The sequence below is a fragment of the Xenopus laevis genome, chromosome 3L (assembly GCF_017654675.1).
Source record: "Xenopus laevis strain J_2021 chromosome 3L, Xenopus_laevis_v10.1, whole genome shotgun sequence".
NCBI classification, from domain to species: Eukaryota; Metazoa; Chordata; class Amphibia; order Anura; family Pipidae; genus Xenopus; species Xenopus laevis.
In genome coordinates, this window is record NC_054375.1 from 110,063,084 (window position 1) to 110,079,681 (window position 16,598).

The window sequence follows — 16,598 nt, forward strand, 5'->3', positions numbered from 1 at the left end:
AACATAAAAATGTTGCTATAGCTATAAAATGTAAAAACAAAACCCATTTTTGGTCAATACATGCTTGTGAAAAAGGTCAGGGGGTGTGTACAGAAGCCATTCATAAACAGATCCCACTTATCGGAAGTAAGTCAAAGCAATACTGGAAATTCCCCGACTGCAACGTGTCAGACCTATGGAAAGTGCAAGTGGAATTCACACTAAATTAACCCCCTACAACATCTGCAGCAAATTTCAGAAGATTTCTGCCTGTTGATCATTTTACATTTGGGGGCACATTTACTATTGGTCGAATATTGAGGGTTAATTAACCCTCGATATTCGACGGTCGTAAAATTCATTTGACTTCGAAGTCAAAAGATTTACCGCATTTCCATCAATCGAATGAAAAATTGTTCGATCGCACGATTAAATCCTTCGAATCGAACGATTCGAAGGATTTTAATCGAACGATTTTCCTTCGATCAAAAAAACCTAGGAAAGCCTATGGGGACGTTCCCCATAGGCTAACATTGGTGCTCGGTAGGTTTTAGGTGTCGAAGTAGGTGGTCGAAGTTTTTTTTAAAGAGACAGTACTTCGACTATCGAATGGTCGAATAGTCAAACGATTTTTAGTTTGAATCGTTTAATTCAAAGTCGTAGTCGAAGGTCGAAGTAGCCAATTCGATGGTCGATGTAGCCAAAAAAAAAATCTTCGAAATTCTAAGTATTTTTTATTCTAATCCTTCACTCGAGCTAAGTAAATGTACCCCTTAGAGTGATCTAAACAGACATTTTGGGGGCCATTTACTTAGCTCGAGTGAAGGAGTAGAAGAAAAAATACTATGAATTTCGAATGGTCGAATATGGCTACTTCGACCATTGAATAGGCTACTTCGACCTTCGAATCCAACGATTCGAACTAAAAACCGTTCAACTATTCGATAGTCTTAGTACTGTCGACCCCCTAGTTCGCCACCTAAAACCTACCGAGGCCAATGTTAGCCTATTTTCTGATCGAAGGAATATCCTTCGATCGATGGATTAAAATCCTTCTAATCGTTTGATTCGAAGGATTTAATCATTCGATCTAACGATTATTCGTTCGATCGTAGGAATATCGCTAAATCCTTCGACTTCGATATTCGAAGTATTTACATTCGGCAGTCGAATATCGAGGGTTAATTAACCCTTGATATTCGACCCTATGTAAATCTGCCCCGTTATCGGAGAGCTGAGTTGGGTATATAGTGTAAGATAGTTTGTAAAATAAATAATTTGGACTTCAAAGGGTCTATCTTATGTACAGGCACATTTGACTGCCTAATTAATTATCTGTGGCCAAGTATGTGGAGTAAGAGACACCAATTTGATATAGGTTGGGATGCATTATCTGGAAACCCGTTATCCAGAAAACTCCGAAAAAAAGGAACGCTATCTCCCATAGACCCAATTTTAATTAAATAATTCAGATTTTTATAATGGATTTCCTTTTTCTTGATAATATTAGAGGCAAAACAAGCATATTGAATTTATTGAATGTTTAAATTCATTTCAAACAGACTTAGGGGTAGATTTATTAAAGGTCGAATTGAAAATTCAAATTTTTAAATTCGGATTCGATGCGAGTTTAAAAATGTAAAAAAAAAATTGAATTTCGAAATGTATCAATTACTGTTCCTTTATAAATTCGACTATTCAACTAAAACCAGCGGAATTGGTGTTTTAGCCTATATTCTTTTGGGTGCAAAAACTCGAATCAAATTCGATTTTGCTAGTCAATCCTACTGACCCGAATTTAAAAATTTCACATTTTTTAAATACATTTCGATTGGTCGTTTTTTTTCTAAATTTCGAGTTTATGGGAGTTTTCATAAACTCCCATAAACTATAAATTCGACCCTTGATAAATATGCCCCACAATGTACGGAGATCTAATTACGGAACAATCCCTTATCCAGAAAACCCCCAGGTCCCAAGCATTCTGGATAATAGGTCCCAAGCATTCTAGATAATAGGTGCCATAACTGTATTTCAGCAGTAAGCCAAATGACTGGATCAGGGAAGAGGACTGTTGCACCCTAAAGGTGGCTAACTACCAACACAGACCTATAAGGATTGCACGAACCACTTCGCTCTTGAAGATGTGGGTAATCCTGGTCCAACACAAAGCAGGTGCAAGGGTAAAGCAATAAAAACTTGCCAGCAGGCACAAAGATTTGGCCATGTGTGTAGCCAACTTTAGAAACTAAGTTTGTTGTTTCAACAAATATTTTTTCTAATCAAGTTTCAGTACCATGACTACATAACCCCTGGAGGATAGAATGGCAAAATGTAGATGCCACTTGCCTTCACATATCTGCCCATTTCAATTTTTCTGATCAGCTGTGACATTACTAGGCCCATAACAAGAGGGGGTAAGAAGGTTTGTGTATTCATACATGTGCATTTATAATCTAGATCCGTGATCCCCAAATTTAATATTGCTCCAAATGGCCTCAAAACAGGTGCTTATGTTTGCAGGCATGGAGGCATGTTTTTGTTGCATAAAAACCAGGTGTACTACCAAAAAAGTCATTTAAATGATCACAATTCAATTTTAGTCTGTCTACAGAACCCTGATTTGGGGTGGGGCAGGCCAGGCTTGAGCAGATAGGCTATTAATCAATTACACTGTTCCTTTGTGGTGGTAACTCCTGGATGAAGTGGGGTTTGTTATTCCTGGTGGCAGCTTTCATAGCATTTAGTCATCATATAAAGCAGTGTGTTTTTTTTTCTTTTTGCAATGTTATGGGCAATTATTAATTTACTAAGGAAAGATGTAGTTTGGCCAATATTCTTGGTAAATTATGTTACCTTAGCAAAATAGGTATTTCTATTTGGAAGAGTACAAACCTGCATTCTTCTCCTCAGACATGACTGTGTGGCACAGGGAGAGCAATCTGAACAACTCTTGTACATGGGGATCTTCCAGTTGTATAGCCTCAGTCAGACTGTGATCATAAAATTGGAACTTTCGATCAGCTAATGGATTGAAAGAGAAGTCCACAGGTGCTGTTTTCTAGAGATTTACAAAAAAAAGTAATAATCAAAACCATGTTTTCAAGGTTTAGCAGTATCATATCTTACAATTGTCTTTCTTCTAAGTTTTCAATTCCCTTAAATAAATTACTTTTCATTGTAAAAACATAAAATATGACATACAAGCCGGTAATACAGTTCTGTCTTTATTTTTGTCTTTATAGCTGGATATATTGTGCGTGAAATATATTTTTAACCATCAGGATTATGGTAACCTGCTGACAGGAGAGAGATCTGTAGCTATTGCCGACAGGATGTTTTGGCTTCTGCTTCTATCTGCTGCAACAGCAGTTTCTGCTCAGAGGCGTATTATTGGCAGCGACCATCGCAGTCTAAGGATTCATCGGCCTCTACGTTTTTTTGGTTTCATTGTGATTGGCTACATTAAACTGTGCATTTCTATGAAGCAAAGAGATTGACTGGTATGATTTCTTGTTCATATGATGCATAAATGTTTGATTGGTGTTACTCTGGTGATGTTGTTGGATGGTATAATCATCAAAGTTTATGAGTTTTGAAGATGCATTTCTGGCCATAAATGTCACAGTAAAAATTGCCATTATAACCGCCATAAAACAAGACTATTTTATAGCATAAATATTTGCAAAAACGCAATTTGTCGCCAGAAAATTCACAACTCGCTACAATTACCACGAACGTAAGCTGGTTCGTTAGTGTAGTTACCGCAAGTGATTGCAATGACTTCCTTTATTAAAAAAAAAAAAAAAAGCTGAAACATGGAAGTTCCCACCTTAGCAAAACATAAATACAGAGAAAGGAACTTAGGAGTGGCTCGCAAAAAAAGTTAAATATCATAGAGCGAGTATTTAGAGTTATGGATTATTTAAAAACTCAGCTGCTCACATTCTACCTCAAGACTGGTGGGTATTTCAGTATTTTTTTGGGGCTCATTGATCTGGCCACATGCAAAAGCTTACTATACTTGTACCTACTGTGCACCCAGATAAAACCAGTGAAAGTTGTACCTAGGAAAACAATTGATTAAAAACAAAAAAAGTACCATGGACTAGTTTTTTTTTTTAAAAAAAGAAAAGGAGCCCCAAAAGCAATCCACTGTGAAGCCCTTTTATAAAAACAAAACCCTCCCTTCCTCAGCTGAGATAGATCATCTTATTAGACGGGGTATACTGCACCTTTAAATTCTTCATAAATACAGCTTGAAAATTTTGATATGCATTACTTTACTATGTAACATGTGGCAACCATTGGAATGTTAGTAAAATGAGCTCTTAACCTCCCTATACCCTTTCCACGTTTTAGAAGACTTCTAATGCTTAATGTTTTCTGGAATTCCCTAGCACGCATAAGACTCCTATGCTTAAGCTGTTCTTTGAAGACTCAAGAAAGAAAACACCTTACTGGGAACTCTGAAGACTACTTAGAGCATAACAGGTTTATGCCTACAATAACAATCAAATGTTTCATCTGTTATTTACACTCAGGAGCAAGGCTGTGTGCTTTTAACAATGCTAAATATACGTGTTATTAGAGTGTTTTTATATAGGTCATGGAACTCCGAGGTAACTTCTAATATCCTCATATTTTGCAGCAGGGACTACTTTATTTATTATAATACACAAGTTTCAGTGAGTCATGTGACAAATTATATCAGAACTCACCGTTTATAACTGATGACATCAGAACTCCCCGTTTATAAGGATATAATTTAAAAGATATTCATGCCTTTTGTGTATTATAAATGCATATCCAACATTTCAGCCCACATTAGGACCTTGTTCAAGGACTTGTGTGCATTTATAAATAAAAAATGCTTGCTTCACACTATATGGAGTGCGTGTACTTCTAATGAACTATATATATTTATATATACATACACACACACATATACATACCCTAATTTGCATACGTTACCTAGGTTTGGGATTTGCCAGAATATAAAAATTATATCTTCCCAATATAAAAATTTCCCTTTGACCTTCATCACATTTGTAAAATTATCCTGAACTAGATCTCAACACTGACATACAAAATCCTTCCATAAAAATATCTTCCATATGAACCATGCCTCCAAAAATAATATTTATTAAGCACAAGAAAGCACAGATCGTATTCACGGATATTTAATAATCATTTTAAAAATAGCACCTAAGCCTTATTTACAATCACCAGAAACCCCGATGATCCTTCCGTTTACATCACATCTCTGACTTTCACTAAAGGTTTGACACAGATCCAAGTTCACTGCCTTAAAACCAATACACATTGCTGTCGTTTGGTTGTGGCATATAAATTGATTTCTTTGCTCTCACATAAGCTTACAAAGGCTGAATAGAGAAACAGATTCCTAACTTTTGTTTTCTGAAATTGACATCCACTTTAGCTTCTGCCACGAGATCAGTAATTTTGTCTGCCTTAATAATATAGCAGTGTACTGTACTTACAAATGTCCCTACATTTGTCTGGCCATACAATCTAGTAATTTCCAAATGTAACCTTTGGTGCAACTGTAGGCATGTAACATACATATTAGTGGCAGTACATTTCAAAAAGAAGCAGATATTTTTGCTGGACAGCTGCTTGCTCCCTGGTACTCAATCATCTGTGTTAGTAGAGAAGACAGAAATGTTATCTACAAGTAGATGATGTTTAGTATCAGTCCATCTGGCTTCAGATAAAGGAATGTTTAGACGGCGGCTCATGATTAAGCAATACTTTTAAAACAAATCATTTTCTTGCCCAAAGCTACCTCCTACTTTGTTAATTTCTTGTTGAACTGAAATGGTGTACTGATTTTATCATGATTAGACAAAAATATAAACTTCTGTCCTTTTACTCTACACAGCTTAGCAAATGAACAGATACCTATAGTAAAATCAATCCGTACCTCTGTGACGTCTACTTTACGTCCCAGCTCATCCCGGAGTTGTCCTATAAAACAAAAAAAAAAAACTGCAGTTATAGATTTAAAATGGATCAAGCATGTACAAGCACACTGCACTACCTTCTACTGAGAAATTGTTCACTTCTACATAAATAGCACATTTTGCTTTTTTTTTCTTGAAACAAGCTCCTGTAGTTGAATCATAACTAAGGAATGTGGCAGTTCCAGATGGAAAACTTGGGGCTCAACGTTGGGTAAGTGGTATGCTGCTCTGCTCCTGAAGGCAATGTTTTATACTAGAATTGAATAAAATCAAATTTTTCAAGAAAAATTCAAGCTTTCCAACACCAACGGAATACTGATTATCGGTTAATGAGTATTACAGAAATGTTCAGATGTCTGGTTCAAAGACACAGATTCTTTCCCCGAGCAAGCAGCATTGTGATGATTAGCCCTGTCTCTCTAAAGAAACTACGGGAGAAGCAAAAACAGACGTCAAGAATAAAAAAAAGTAGAGCAGAAATTGGGTTGCCTATGCAACAGGGACATCACATAAAAGCACCTATTGAAGACTGGTATGATAAAAGCAATGTTTTGTACCTCTGAGAACTTTTTGAGGCTGGCACAGTATCATCCTATATAATAAAGTTGAAGTGTCTCTGCGTCCAGTCCCTGTGTCCGTGGGATTGCGCTACTGCGCATGTGCCCCACGGACCGTCTCTGGCGACATATGTTCTAGCGCCCGTTAATTTAATGGCTTAATGTCTAGTAGTAGTATAAATAGCTTTGTTTTGGAAGATATCCCCAAACCAAAGATACGATTGGATTAAAAAAAAAAAAAAAAAACTATGACAATGCAACGTTATTACAAAAAGGACTGAATAAACCATTTAAATCAATTGTTATAGAGAGTAGTTTGTTTTACTGGTTTTAATTTACTTTCATTTACCTCTAATTTACTTTTCATTGGTGCCTCTTTTAAATTACATTCAAATACCAGGTTGGAGTGTTCACTTCAATATTTCTATAATAATTCTGTCAATCACTAGATGGATTCATTTTTTGGCAGCTGGATAACGTGCATTTTGAATAATTTTTAACATAATAAGGGCCATATGAGGTCTCACACATATGTATAAAAGCAAGTGAATTATAGTAGTCTGATGCTTTACAAGGTTAAAAAAAATTAATCCCAGCGCATATATAATGTTATAAATAAAGGTCAGCAGAAAAAGGTTGGTTTTATCCAATGCTGTGGAAGTGTAGCAATAGTGTTTGATTGATGAATTATGTGCTGGTGAATACAGTCTACTCTGTGCACCCCTTTATTAGGAATTTAAACAAAAATAAAGTCTTGCACTATTGTTTAGTTAGTTAAGTATGGTTCTATAAACATTAAATATAGGTCAGAAAACAACTTACCATATACTTTACCATTGACTGAGCATTTGTTAAAAGTCATTATGTTTTGAGTAAGTGTTCCTGTTTTGTCCGTAAATATGTATTCTATTTGCCCCAATTCTTCATTAAGTGTTGTGGTCCTTGCCTCTGCAGGAATGCCTCTTTTGGAATAAAACATTTTGCGATCCCAGTTAATGAAGTAGCTGTGTCCCAATCGAATGACCTCCACACTTTGAAAGGAAAAAAACAAACTAAATAAACCAGAAAACATTTTACCATCCATATCTTCAGCAGAAAGTGGCTTTGTAGTGCACTGTGGACCTTTAGCATGACAAAGGATCCATAAGTCAACAAATTCATTAAAAAATATATTACTGTGATTAAAGACATACTGAACAGTATAGGTCATAAATGAAGTACAGCCAGAAGGAAACAAGCCTCCATCATTGACTTTAAGATGGGGTGAGATTTGGGTTATTTTTGACAGGAGCAAGTGTAAATGTATTTCTCAGCATGCTGGGATAGTGGCTTGAATTATTAGAGGTAAGGACACCAAACACCTTGGCAACTACACACAATATGCAAACCAAACCAGAGGAACGCTGAATGAGATGACTTAGTATAACTTGGGGTTGTCGGCGAACAACAAGAATAATGCTGCAATAGAAGTCCGCCCTCCATGTCTTTGCTCCAAACTTGACTAAGTCCCACCCTGTGTCTCTCTACCGGATTTAACTGTAGTACCAAAAGCATTCATATTTTTCTATTTAGCCCATCTAACCATAACCAGGATTGTTCCTTTGCTTGCCTTGATTAAAGGAGAAGGAAAGTTGTCTTGCACTTGGGGGTGCCAAATGTTAGGCAAACCCAACTGATTGTATTTACTTACCTGAAACCCGGGGCTCCTATCAGCAGAAAACTGAACCAGCCCAGGGTTATTCCAGCGAGCACAACAGAGCGATCCTCTTCCGGTTTCTTCTTTCATCAAATTTCCCATGGCAGACACATGCGCAGTAGAACGAAATAGCTGACTTTTTAATGTTTGGCTTCTTGCTCTACTGCACAAAGAAATAGGCAGAGAGAAGAGGATCACTCTGTGGTGCTCACTGGAAGAATCCAGGCCAGTGCAGTTTTCTGCTAATAGGAGCACTGGCCCGGGGTTTCAGGTAAGTAAATACAATCACTTGGGGTGCCTAACATTTGGCACCCTCAAGTGTACAAAGCTTTTCCTTCTCCTTTAAATGATTTATCTAGTTTGATTGTATCAGATTACCAGCACTTCGGTCCATTACACAGTTGGTGGTATATCATTGCTCCCATATAAATGCGAACAACTGTTGGAAAACAAACATATGCAAGTGAAGTGGTGATTGATCTTAAACTGGAGAGAAACACTATTCCATGGGGATTTGTGAAAGTAGACAGCCGTACCAATTTATTTTTTAGGAAGTGATGAAATGTGGAAAGAAATTATCAAGTAATGTTTTGTAATGCCTTTACTTTATCACCGATAAATGTGCTAGCCAAAAAGAATGTAGCTTTCTTTTATTCCATACATCTAGTCAAATTTCATGTAATGCCCATAGGGTTTCTGTTTACATTATGTCTGACAGACATAGCATAATAGCAAAGATATTGAAAGGTATGCCTTCATCATTGCAAGTGGTTAAAAATTAGATTATGGATGATCGAAAAAATGGAGAAGCTTACAGCAATTTAAAATGACATACAAATCAAAAAAAAAAGTATGGAATATCTAATTGTAACGTCAAGAACTCATGATACTATAGGCTCAGCTGCTTCCCCTATTCCCACTCCATCTCCCCTGATACCCCCTTAACCCTTCTGGTTGTATTGACCTGCTGACAAAATTAAAAGTTACAAAAAAAAAAAAAAAATAGTTTTGACTGTGCATTTAGATTGTCAAATATTTTTATTTACATTGAACTGACATGTTACACAGCACTTTACAGTTCATCAGTTAGTCACTGCTGCAGAATAGCCTACAATCTAAGGTCCCTACCATAGTACACATATCTGCGTTTTTCATGACAAGAACCTGGTATAACTGGAGGAAACATGTGCAAGCTTGCATCTCCATGCAGATATAGCCCTGGCCTAAATCAAAATCAGAATGTCAATGTTGACACTTATATAATCAATTGAGGCCATAATATTAGCACCATTCCCTTTTGATTAATTGCAAAGGCTTTCACATTCTTTTTCACTATTAATATTAGAGAACATTGTTTATCCATTCTGATGATTTCAATATTGTGCTGAAAATGCCTAGGTATCCTCCTAATTTCACAGCACAGTTCAAGGGGCAGAAAAGTAATACTCCATGTTTAGCAGTAGGTTTTCTTTTGTTTGAAGGAGAAGTAAAGGCACTGGAAGGTGCCAAAATCAACCCCCAGTGATTATAAACAACCAAAACCTCAGGTCAGGGAAAATGCAGAGGCCCAAGTCTATACTTTAGGAGCACCATATTTTCTCTATATGGCCCTGCCTGAGGCAAAAAAGCCAGATTTTCACTATATGCGGTCATAGGCAGGTGCACATTATCACAATTCAAACATTCCATCTTTGCTTAATTTTTTCTTGCTTATTTTGAGGAAAATTGGCTACAGTGCAATGAGCTTCAAACTTATTGCTAACATTGTGTATGTCAACACAGGAACATTAAGGTAGCCATGCTTTCTAACAATTGTCTTTCTTACTTCCTTAAACAGTTCTCTGCTGTTCAGTGTAGCACACACAATTCAAACTGATTAAATGGGCGCTACTGCAACTCTTTAAATATGAGTTTCATACAAATTAAATGAGAGACATCTGCTTGAAATGCAAATATTTTCAAAGTTTTTCTGGCAGAACTTGTGCAAAGGTGCCGATATTTTGGGCACAAATGTATAAATGCAATATGCACTATAAACTTTTATTAGGTTCACAGAACATTGTCACGCTTTGATTCATTTTGTATTTGTGATAAACTAGAGCTAAAACAATGTACTAGTCTGTTTTAGACAGCAAAACCGTGCTCAAAAGAATATCAACATTGTTTTCTCCAGACTTCAAATTATGGTTTTTGCTTTTTGTTTAAAATTATGTTTTTGCAACATTCATATAAAGAAAATCTCCTGAAGCCAAACTGAATCACTGACATTTTTAAAGGAAGAGTTTTTGGCTATTTTTATGATAATTATATTGTGTATTTCACAACAATTATTACTGGAGAGCTGTTTACTGCTTTCTAATAAAGCATTACAGGGGGAAAAAATATTTTGGAGCAGATTTGATGATAAAATAAGTGTAAAGTCCAAATTCCACCCTCCAGGTTTCATTGTTTAGGTAAAAGACAAAAACCCAGACACTTTTTTTTTATAGTGTCTATTAAACAGGTCTAGAAATATCTTCTGCAGGGCCTGACTATAACAAGCATCCTTACACTCTACATCGTATCGTTACTTGCACTATATTAGTATTTCTCTTTTCACATTGTTATACTAACACTACTTTAGCCATATACCAGTTCCATGCAAAATATATTCTCACATGCCAATCTGGCAGTGTCAGTCAATCACATTCCACATGTAAAATGGATAAAACAAAATTGAAAATTAACGGATGGAACAATAACAACAAAAAATGTAAGTGTATTAAAGTACTTTTAACAAACTATTGCACTGCACAATAGAACTGATGTGTTTGCTTTAAAAACACTACTAGAGTTGTATAATAGCATATAAAAGCTGCTATGTAGCTGTGGGGCAACCATTCAGAGGAGGAAAGGCTGAGGTTACATATCAAATAACAGATAAGCTCTACAATACTGATGTTCTACGAGCATATCTGCTATTTAGGCTAATGCCAGACAGGGGCTGAAATCAGCTTGCTGAAATGTGCAGGCTGAAAATAAGCCCCTAAATAGGCATTAGCCTCTTCTCCTGTGTACACACGGAACTGTTGTGCCGGCACACTTTACCGATTTCAGTGCGAGAATGTAAACACTCATGTTTGTTTGCTGAAACCAGCCAAGTGTGTGTGTCTGTAGGGGTTATTTATTATGAGGTGCAGTTTACTACAGATCTTACCACCTATAGCAACCATTCAACAAGTAGCATTTGCCTGGCCACAACACAATTATTGGCTGATATGGGTTACTGCACCTGAGCAAACTTTGAGCCTTTCATTACATATGAGGTTAATTCTTGACTCCTGTTTAAATGTACTTACCACCAATCTATGCAGAGAGTATTTCATACCATTAAATACAGCCTTAATTTGGACAGACGTTACTACCTTTTCCCCTAGAGGTCTCTAATGGTCTTGATTGGAGCAGGTCTGATCGGAGCTGACAAAGAGGACCGATGTTCTACTGAGTGCCTTAACGAGAGGTCTTGTTACCGTGAGAGGAGAACACTACAAGCCAGCAACTCTAGGTAATCGCCAACGTTGTGTGCACATAGGACCCAGTTTCCAACACTGAGAGGTGAGCACATTCTGATAGTGACAGGTAACAGCGCAACATTGTGCAAGTCACCTGTACCCTCATTGTAATGAACAAGTGGAACTATTCTGGCTACGTAAACGTTTGGGTCAAGATCATAAGAGGTACCAACATGGTTGCTTTTTGCACTAACGTAGTAATCTTACGATCACCTCTCTGACTTTCTGGTGATTAAACCACTGATGGGTGGGCAGCTATGCTATCGATCAATGCCACTGAACTGACTGGGGCTATGTATTGAACAGTCGTTGTGAACTTTATTTATCCTATCACGGTGACTTTGGGATTTTTTATTGTCTTATTTGTTTTTAATTTTTTATTTTTTCGACTTTTTTTACTCACTGTGCTATTGAATTTTATTTTTTGGACTATAGAGTGGGGTTGGGACATCCACATGGACTTGACATCTGCACTAATTTTATGCCAAAGCCTGTTTTATAAGTGATTGTTTAATTCTAAGGGTTTGTTTTTCACTCTGTGATGTTTGTAGAATATATTTTTGTTGTCATTTAACAACAACACTTTTTACTATGTAGGTAGTGGTCGCAGTATTGTTCAAAATGTAATAAGTGCAACAATATTGATTTTTATGCACGACCCTGTATAGACGTTCAGGCCTAAATATACATATGATATTTTCACCCAGAGAATAGCCCAAGCATTAAGTCCCTAACTTGCGGACACCCACCCTAAGAGAGGAATAAAAAAATATACTAGTTTTATAGGGGAATGCACTTTGAATGCTCCTGACTTGACCTGATGGCTTTTCCAATTAAGTATAGTCTTTGTCTTTATGAATATAATTGTAAGTGAGGGAATTCCCTGATAGACCTATAAGCTTATCTCAAAATGTGGATACTTTTGTAACATTATTTAATATAGGAAACAGGTGCGTATAAGGAAACAGTAAATAGTGATTAATAGTAGCACTTTGTTAAAATGTATGGTGATTTTAACGGTTAACATAGTAGGGGATTTGTAATGTAAATGTTTGTGATTGATATATCTAGTATTGATAGAGTATATGGCTTTAACTCTGATGCATTTTGATTATGATGTTTATACGTCAAATCCAAATGGGTAATTTTCCCGCCAAACCATGTACTTAAGCATTTCCATTATGTTTGTTTGTAGTGTGAGAAAGGCCTCGAAACATTAGTCGTCCATGTGAATAAACATTTTTTTTTTTCAAAGACCTGAGAGTGTGGACCTTACTTGTGTGATATATAGATATATAGATATATAGATATATATATATATATATATATATATATAAGAATCCCCTATCCAGTGCACTCTCAACCCAATAGCAAACAGCCTGGGTGCAGGTCAAAAAAAACATGTAATCGATACAAAAAAGCCGCACTCCTAGGTCTTATTAAATGAAAAAATAAAAATATTTTTATTTTTTCATTTAATAAGACCTAGGAGTGCGGCTTTTTATATATATATATATATATATATATATATATATATATATATATATATATATATATATATATATATATATATATATATATATATATATATAAAAATTTCAAGGACCCGCACATTATTAGCGAATTTTCAGTCTTTATCATACTTGTGCATCAAATAAATGACAAAATGCATTGTCAGGCAACATGCCGCACCAAACTGCCATGTGACTTAGATGATCAATGAATAATGATGTGAATACTTACAAATTACATTTTATACAGTATCGAGACATACAGACCACCAGAAATGCTTAAGAAAGTGTTATTGCAATTGGTCTCCGTGTGCCTCAGATACAGCCTTTCATTGAGTAACATTATACTGGTTGACTTGTAGAGTGCAATATCAGTCAAACCACCTGTGCACCATAGACCTAAAGCTGTCAAAGTACTTAATGTAAATCATATTCAATGTGCTGGGTATAAACTGGAGGGAAACATTATTCATGGAAAAAGAATAAAAGGTGCGTTTTCTTCATCCCAGCCACTTCACATGCTCTGTGGATGGGGGATGGTTATTTCTATTCTGTCAGAATTGGAAAACTTTGGCATAGGATGGAGGGGAATATAAAAACACTTAATTTAAGTAGCTCTCTAAGTGGATGAGGGGGACCTAAACCATGCTAATTGGATCCATGCAATAATGGAGCCACTTAAATCCTAGTGATGGATAATAGGCCTCCAAACCTTTAAGCTTCAGCTGACATGCATTCCATGGCGGAGCTCACTGCCAGCAACATTTTCAGTCATCACCTTCCACAAGTATGAATTTTCTTCCCCCCCTGTATCCGAGATGGACAGTACCATAATCTTAACCTTCAGTGTTAATATTGCATTAGCCATTCTATTCCCAATACCTCAGTTTGTTGAGCAGATACCACTGTGGGTGCTATTAAGGCCATTGAGTACATTACAAATTGTTAGGCCTCAAAACGTTCCAAAAAGTTTTATCCATAAGCCTAAATAGAAGATGGAAGTGGGAAGCCAATTTCTTAAAAATCACAACTGTGTGGAAGCAGTGTGATGCGACTATGCCAAGAGTTCTGGAGATGGTATATGTAAAATAATGCAGCCAATTAAAAATAATAGTTGCTAAAAAACAGAGCTGGCAGAACATAAAAAGAAATGAAGAAGGTTTTGGTTGAAAGCCCATCCTGGATGCAAACCTTTTCTGTTCCTTATTTTACAAGCTGTGAAAAGAAGGTCTGCGGTGAGAAAGATAAAGACAAATCCGTCACCTACCTGCAGTAAAACACGAATGTCAGTCATTTTGAGGCACTATGTTAATACCAAAGGCAAAGTTTTCTGGTCAGTTTAAGTTAAACTTGTCATATTATTGTGTGACATAAAAGAATTTGACTTGGCATTGTAAAAATACATCTTATACACAAAATAGGTCTGTGTTTATAAGATGCAACAAATGATGTGCATGCTTGGAAATGAGGTTCTTACTGGGGAAACAAAATGCTATTAGCCCCTGCTTAATCAGTATATAGCCTGTGTTTCATCCTGTAGCCCAGACACAGTGCCCAGCCAGAGAAAAATACTTTTTTTCACATGAAAATTCCACGCGTTAGATGGATCTTTTTCAGGATTAAAGGGCATTGAATTTATTATAAACAAAAAGCATTATAGAAAACCTTACTTTATCAAAGCACTTCTTGATCAGATGTAATTATCTGCTGTTAGTGTTCTTTGGGCTGATTATTTAATGCTTTTCAGACCAGCCCCTGAATTCTAGTAGAGCACACTTCACACTGTACTTTTACTAACAAGTTAGGGGACCAATTTCCGCATAGTTCCTTATAGGCTCTAATTGTATGTGAAAGTCTGCTGGCTTGTCAGTAGGGAAAGGCTAAACTGCCAAAAATGGCTTCTAAAATAGCTTCTGATTAAGTGACGTATTGGTCACGAAACGTGTCAAGCTACTCTCCCTGCCCGCTTGTACACATTCTTTTAACATGGATTAATAAAGACAAACTTTTATTTTACATTTGGTTCCACTCGAAGATTTTTTCCTGGTTGCCACCCCTTCGTTTGTACCTCATGAGAAGTGTGTCTTATGCCGCACCAGACTGGCACTCCTTTTCGGCGACCGGAAGCTACATCTACCCCCCTGTAACAGCGTTCCTCACTACTAAACTGCCTAAAGACCACCCTGCTTTAATGTAATACCTATAAAATTGGAGGCAAAAGTAATATCCATGCTGCATGCCTCATTAGCTAAATCCATTAACACTCAATAATAAAGGTGCCATCCCATAATTTTTTTTAGAGGTAAAAATATCCTACTAATTTCGTAATGCTCATTGTTTCCCATGCTGGTTACTACAGTCATGTGATTTTAAAGTAATGAAGTGACCCCTAAACCCTGCTGAAAGACTACAAAGTAACATCCATAATGCATATTCTTAGGAAAAAAAGAGAATTCATCTATATACAATAAAACAGTCAGCAGAAAATTTGAAAACCCTAACAATTACAGTGCTGCATAACGAGCAAGTAGTTAAATACCGGTACATTTTACCAAATGCTGCCTGCTGCATTTGTTCACAGCCAGATGTCATGAGGATTATACAGTGTTCGCCAACTTGTTTTAGAGTAAGCCCCAAAAGATAGTTTCGAAACAAAGTATAGTCCAAACTAAGTAAAAATAGGGCTTACATGCAGCTTGATCATGTATTTGTAAGCCTCATATCAGTACACATTCACAAAGAGTAAAAATATATTTATTAGGAGATGACAAGACAAGGCTTATTCATAGGCACTGTGCCTTGTCATGTCCTAAAAAATATTTACCTTTTACTCACTGTGAACATGTAACGATATGAGGCTTACAAATACAAAGCAAGCTTTTATATACAGTATGTGAAACTTAAATTAGGTTAGGTGATCAGCACAATTTACACTGTATATACACTGTATACTTAAAAGGCTTTGGTAACAAATTTTGCTGAATTACCATACAAGGTAGCATAAAAACTAAACTAATTCATACTTCACCATTAAACGGAGCTACTACAAAGCCGGTTAAAGCCATTTTTGCTCTGCTTGTCACTGAAACAGAATGAACTAGGTAAAGCCAACAGAATATTAAAGAGCAATGTGTAGGGAAAGGAGTAAATGAAAGGAAAGGTAATTAACAGCGACATAAATATATGCACAGTGTAGGAAAGAAAATCTAAAGGTGGCTGAACTGTAAAATGACAGAAAGGGAAACTATACTATGAAACATTAGGTCTGCAAAGCCTGGGATTTCAGGTGCAGGAGCGACAGTGATGTCCACCTCTGC

At 36.4% G+C, this 16,598-nt stretch overlaps 1 protein-coding gene across 4 annotated transcripts in view; it reads right to left on the reverse strand.

The window, feature by feature from the left end:
* LOC108711401 (probable phospholipid-transporting ATPase IM) overlaps nucleotides 1-16,598 on the reverse strand; it is a 133,612-nt gene that overhangs the window by 21,646 nt on the left and 95,368 nt on the right. For all 4 annotated transcript variants that reach the window (XM_018253099.2, XM_018253101.2, XM_018253100.2 and 1 more), the window contains 3 exons: nucleotides 7,346-7,554; nucleotides 5,927-5,970; nucleotides 2,875-3,040 (listed from right to left, as the gene is read on the reverse strand). In XM_018253099.2, coding sequence (XP_018108588.1) covers nucleotides 2,875-3,040; nucleotides 5,927-5,970; nucleotides 7,346-7,554 — 419 coding nt within the window. The remainder of the gene's footprint in view (nucleotides 1-2,874; nucleotides 3,041-5,926; nucleotides 5,971-7,345; nucleotides 7,555-16,598) is intronic.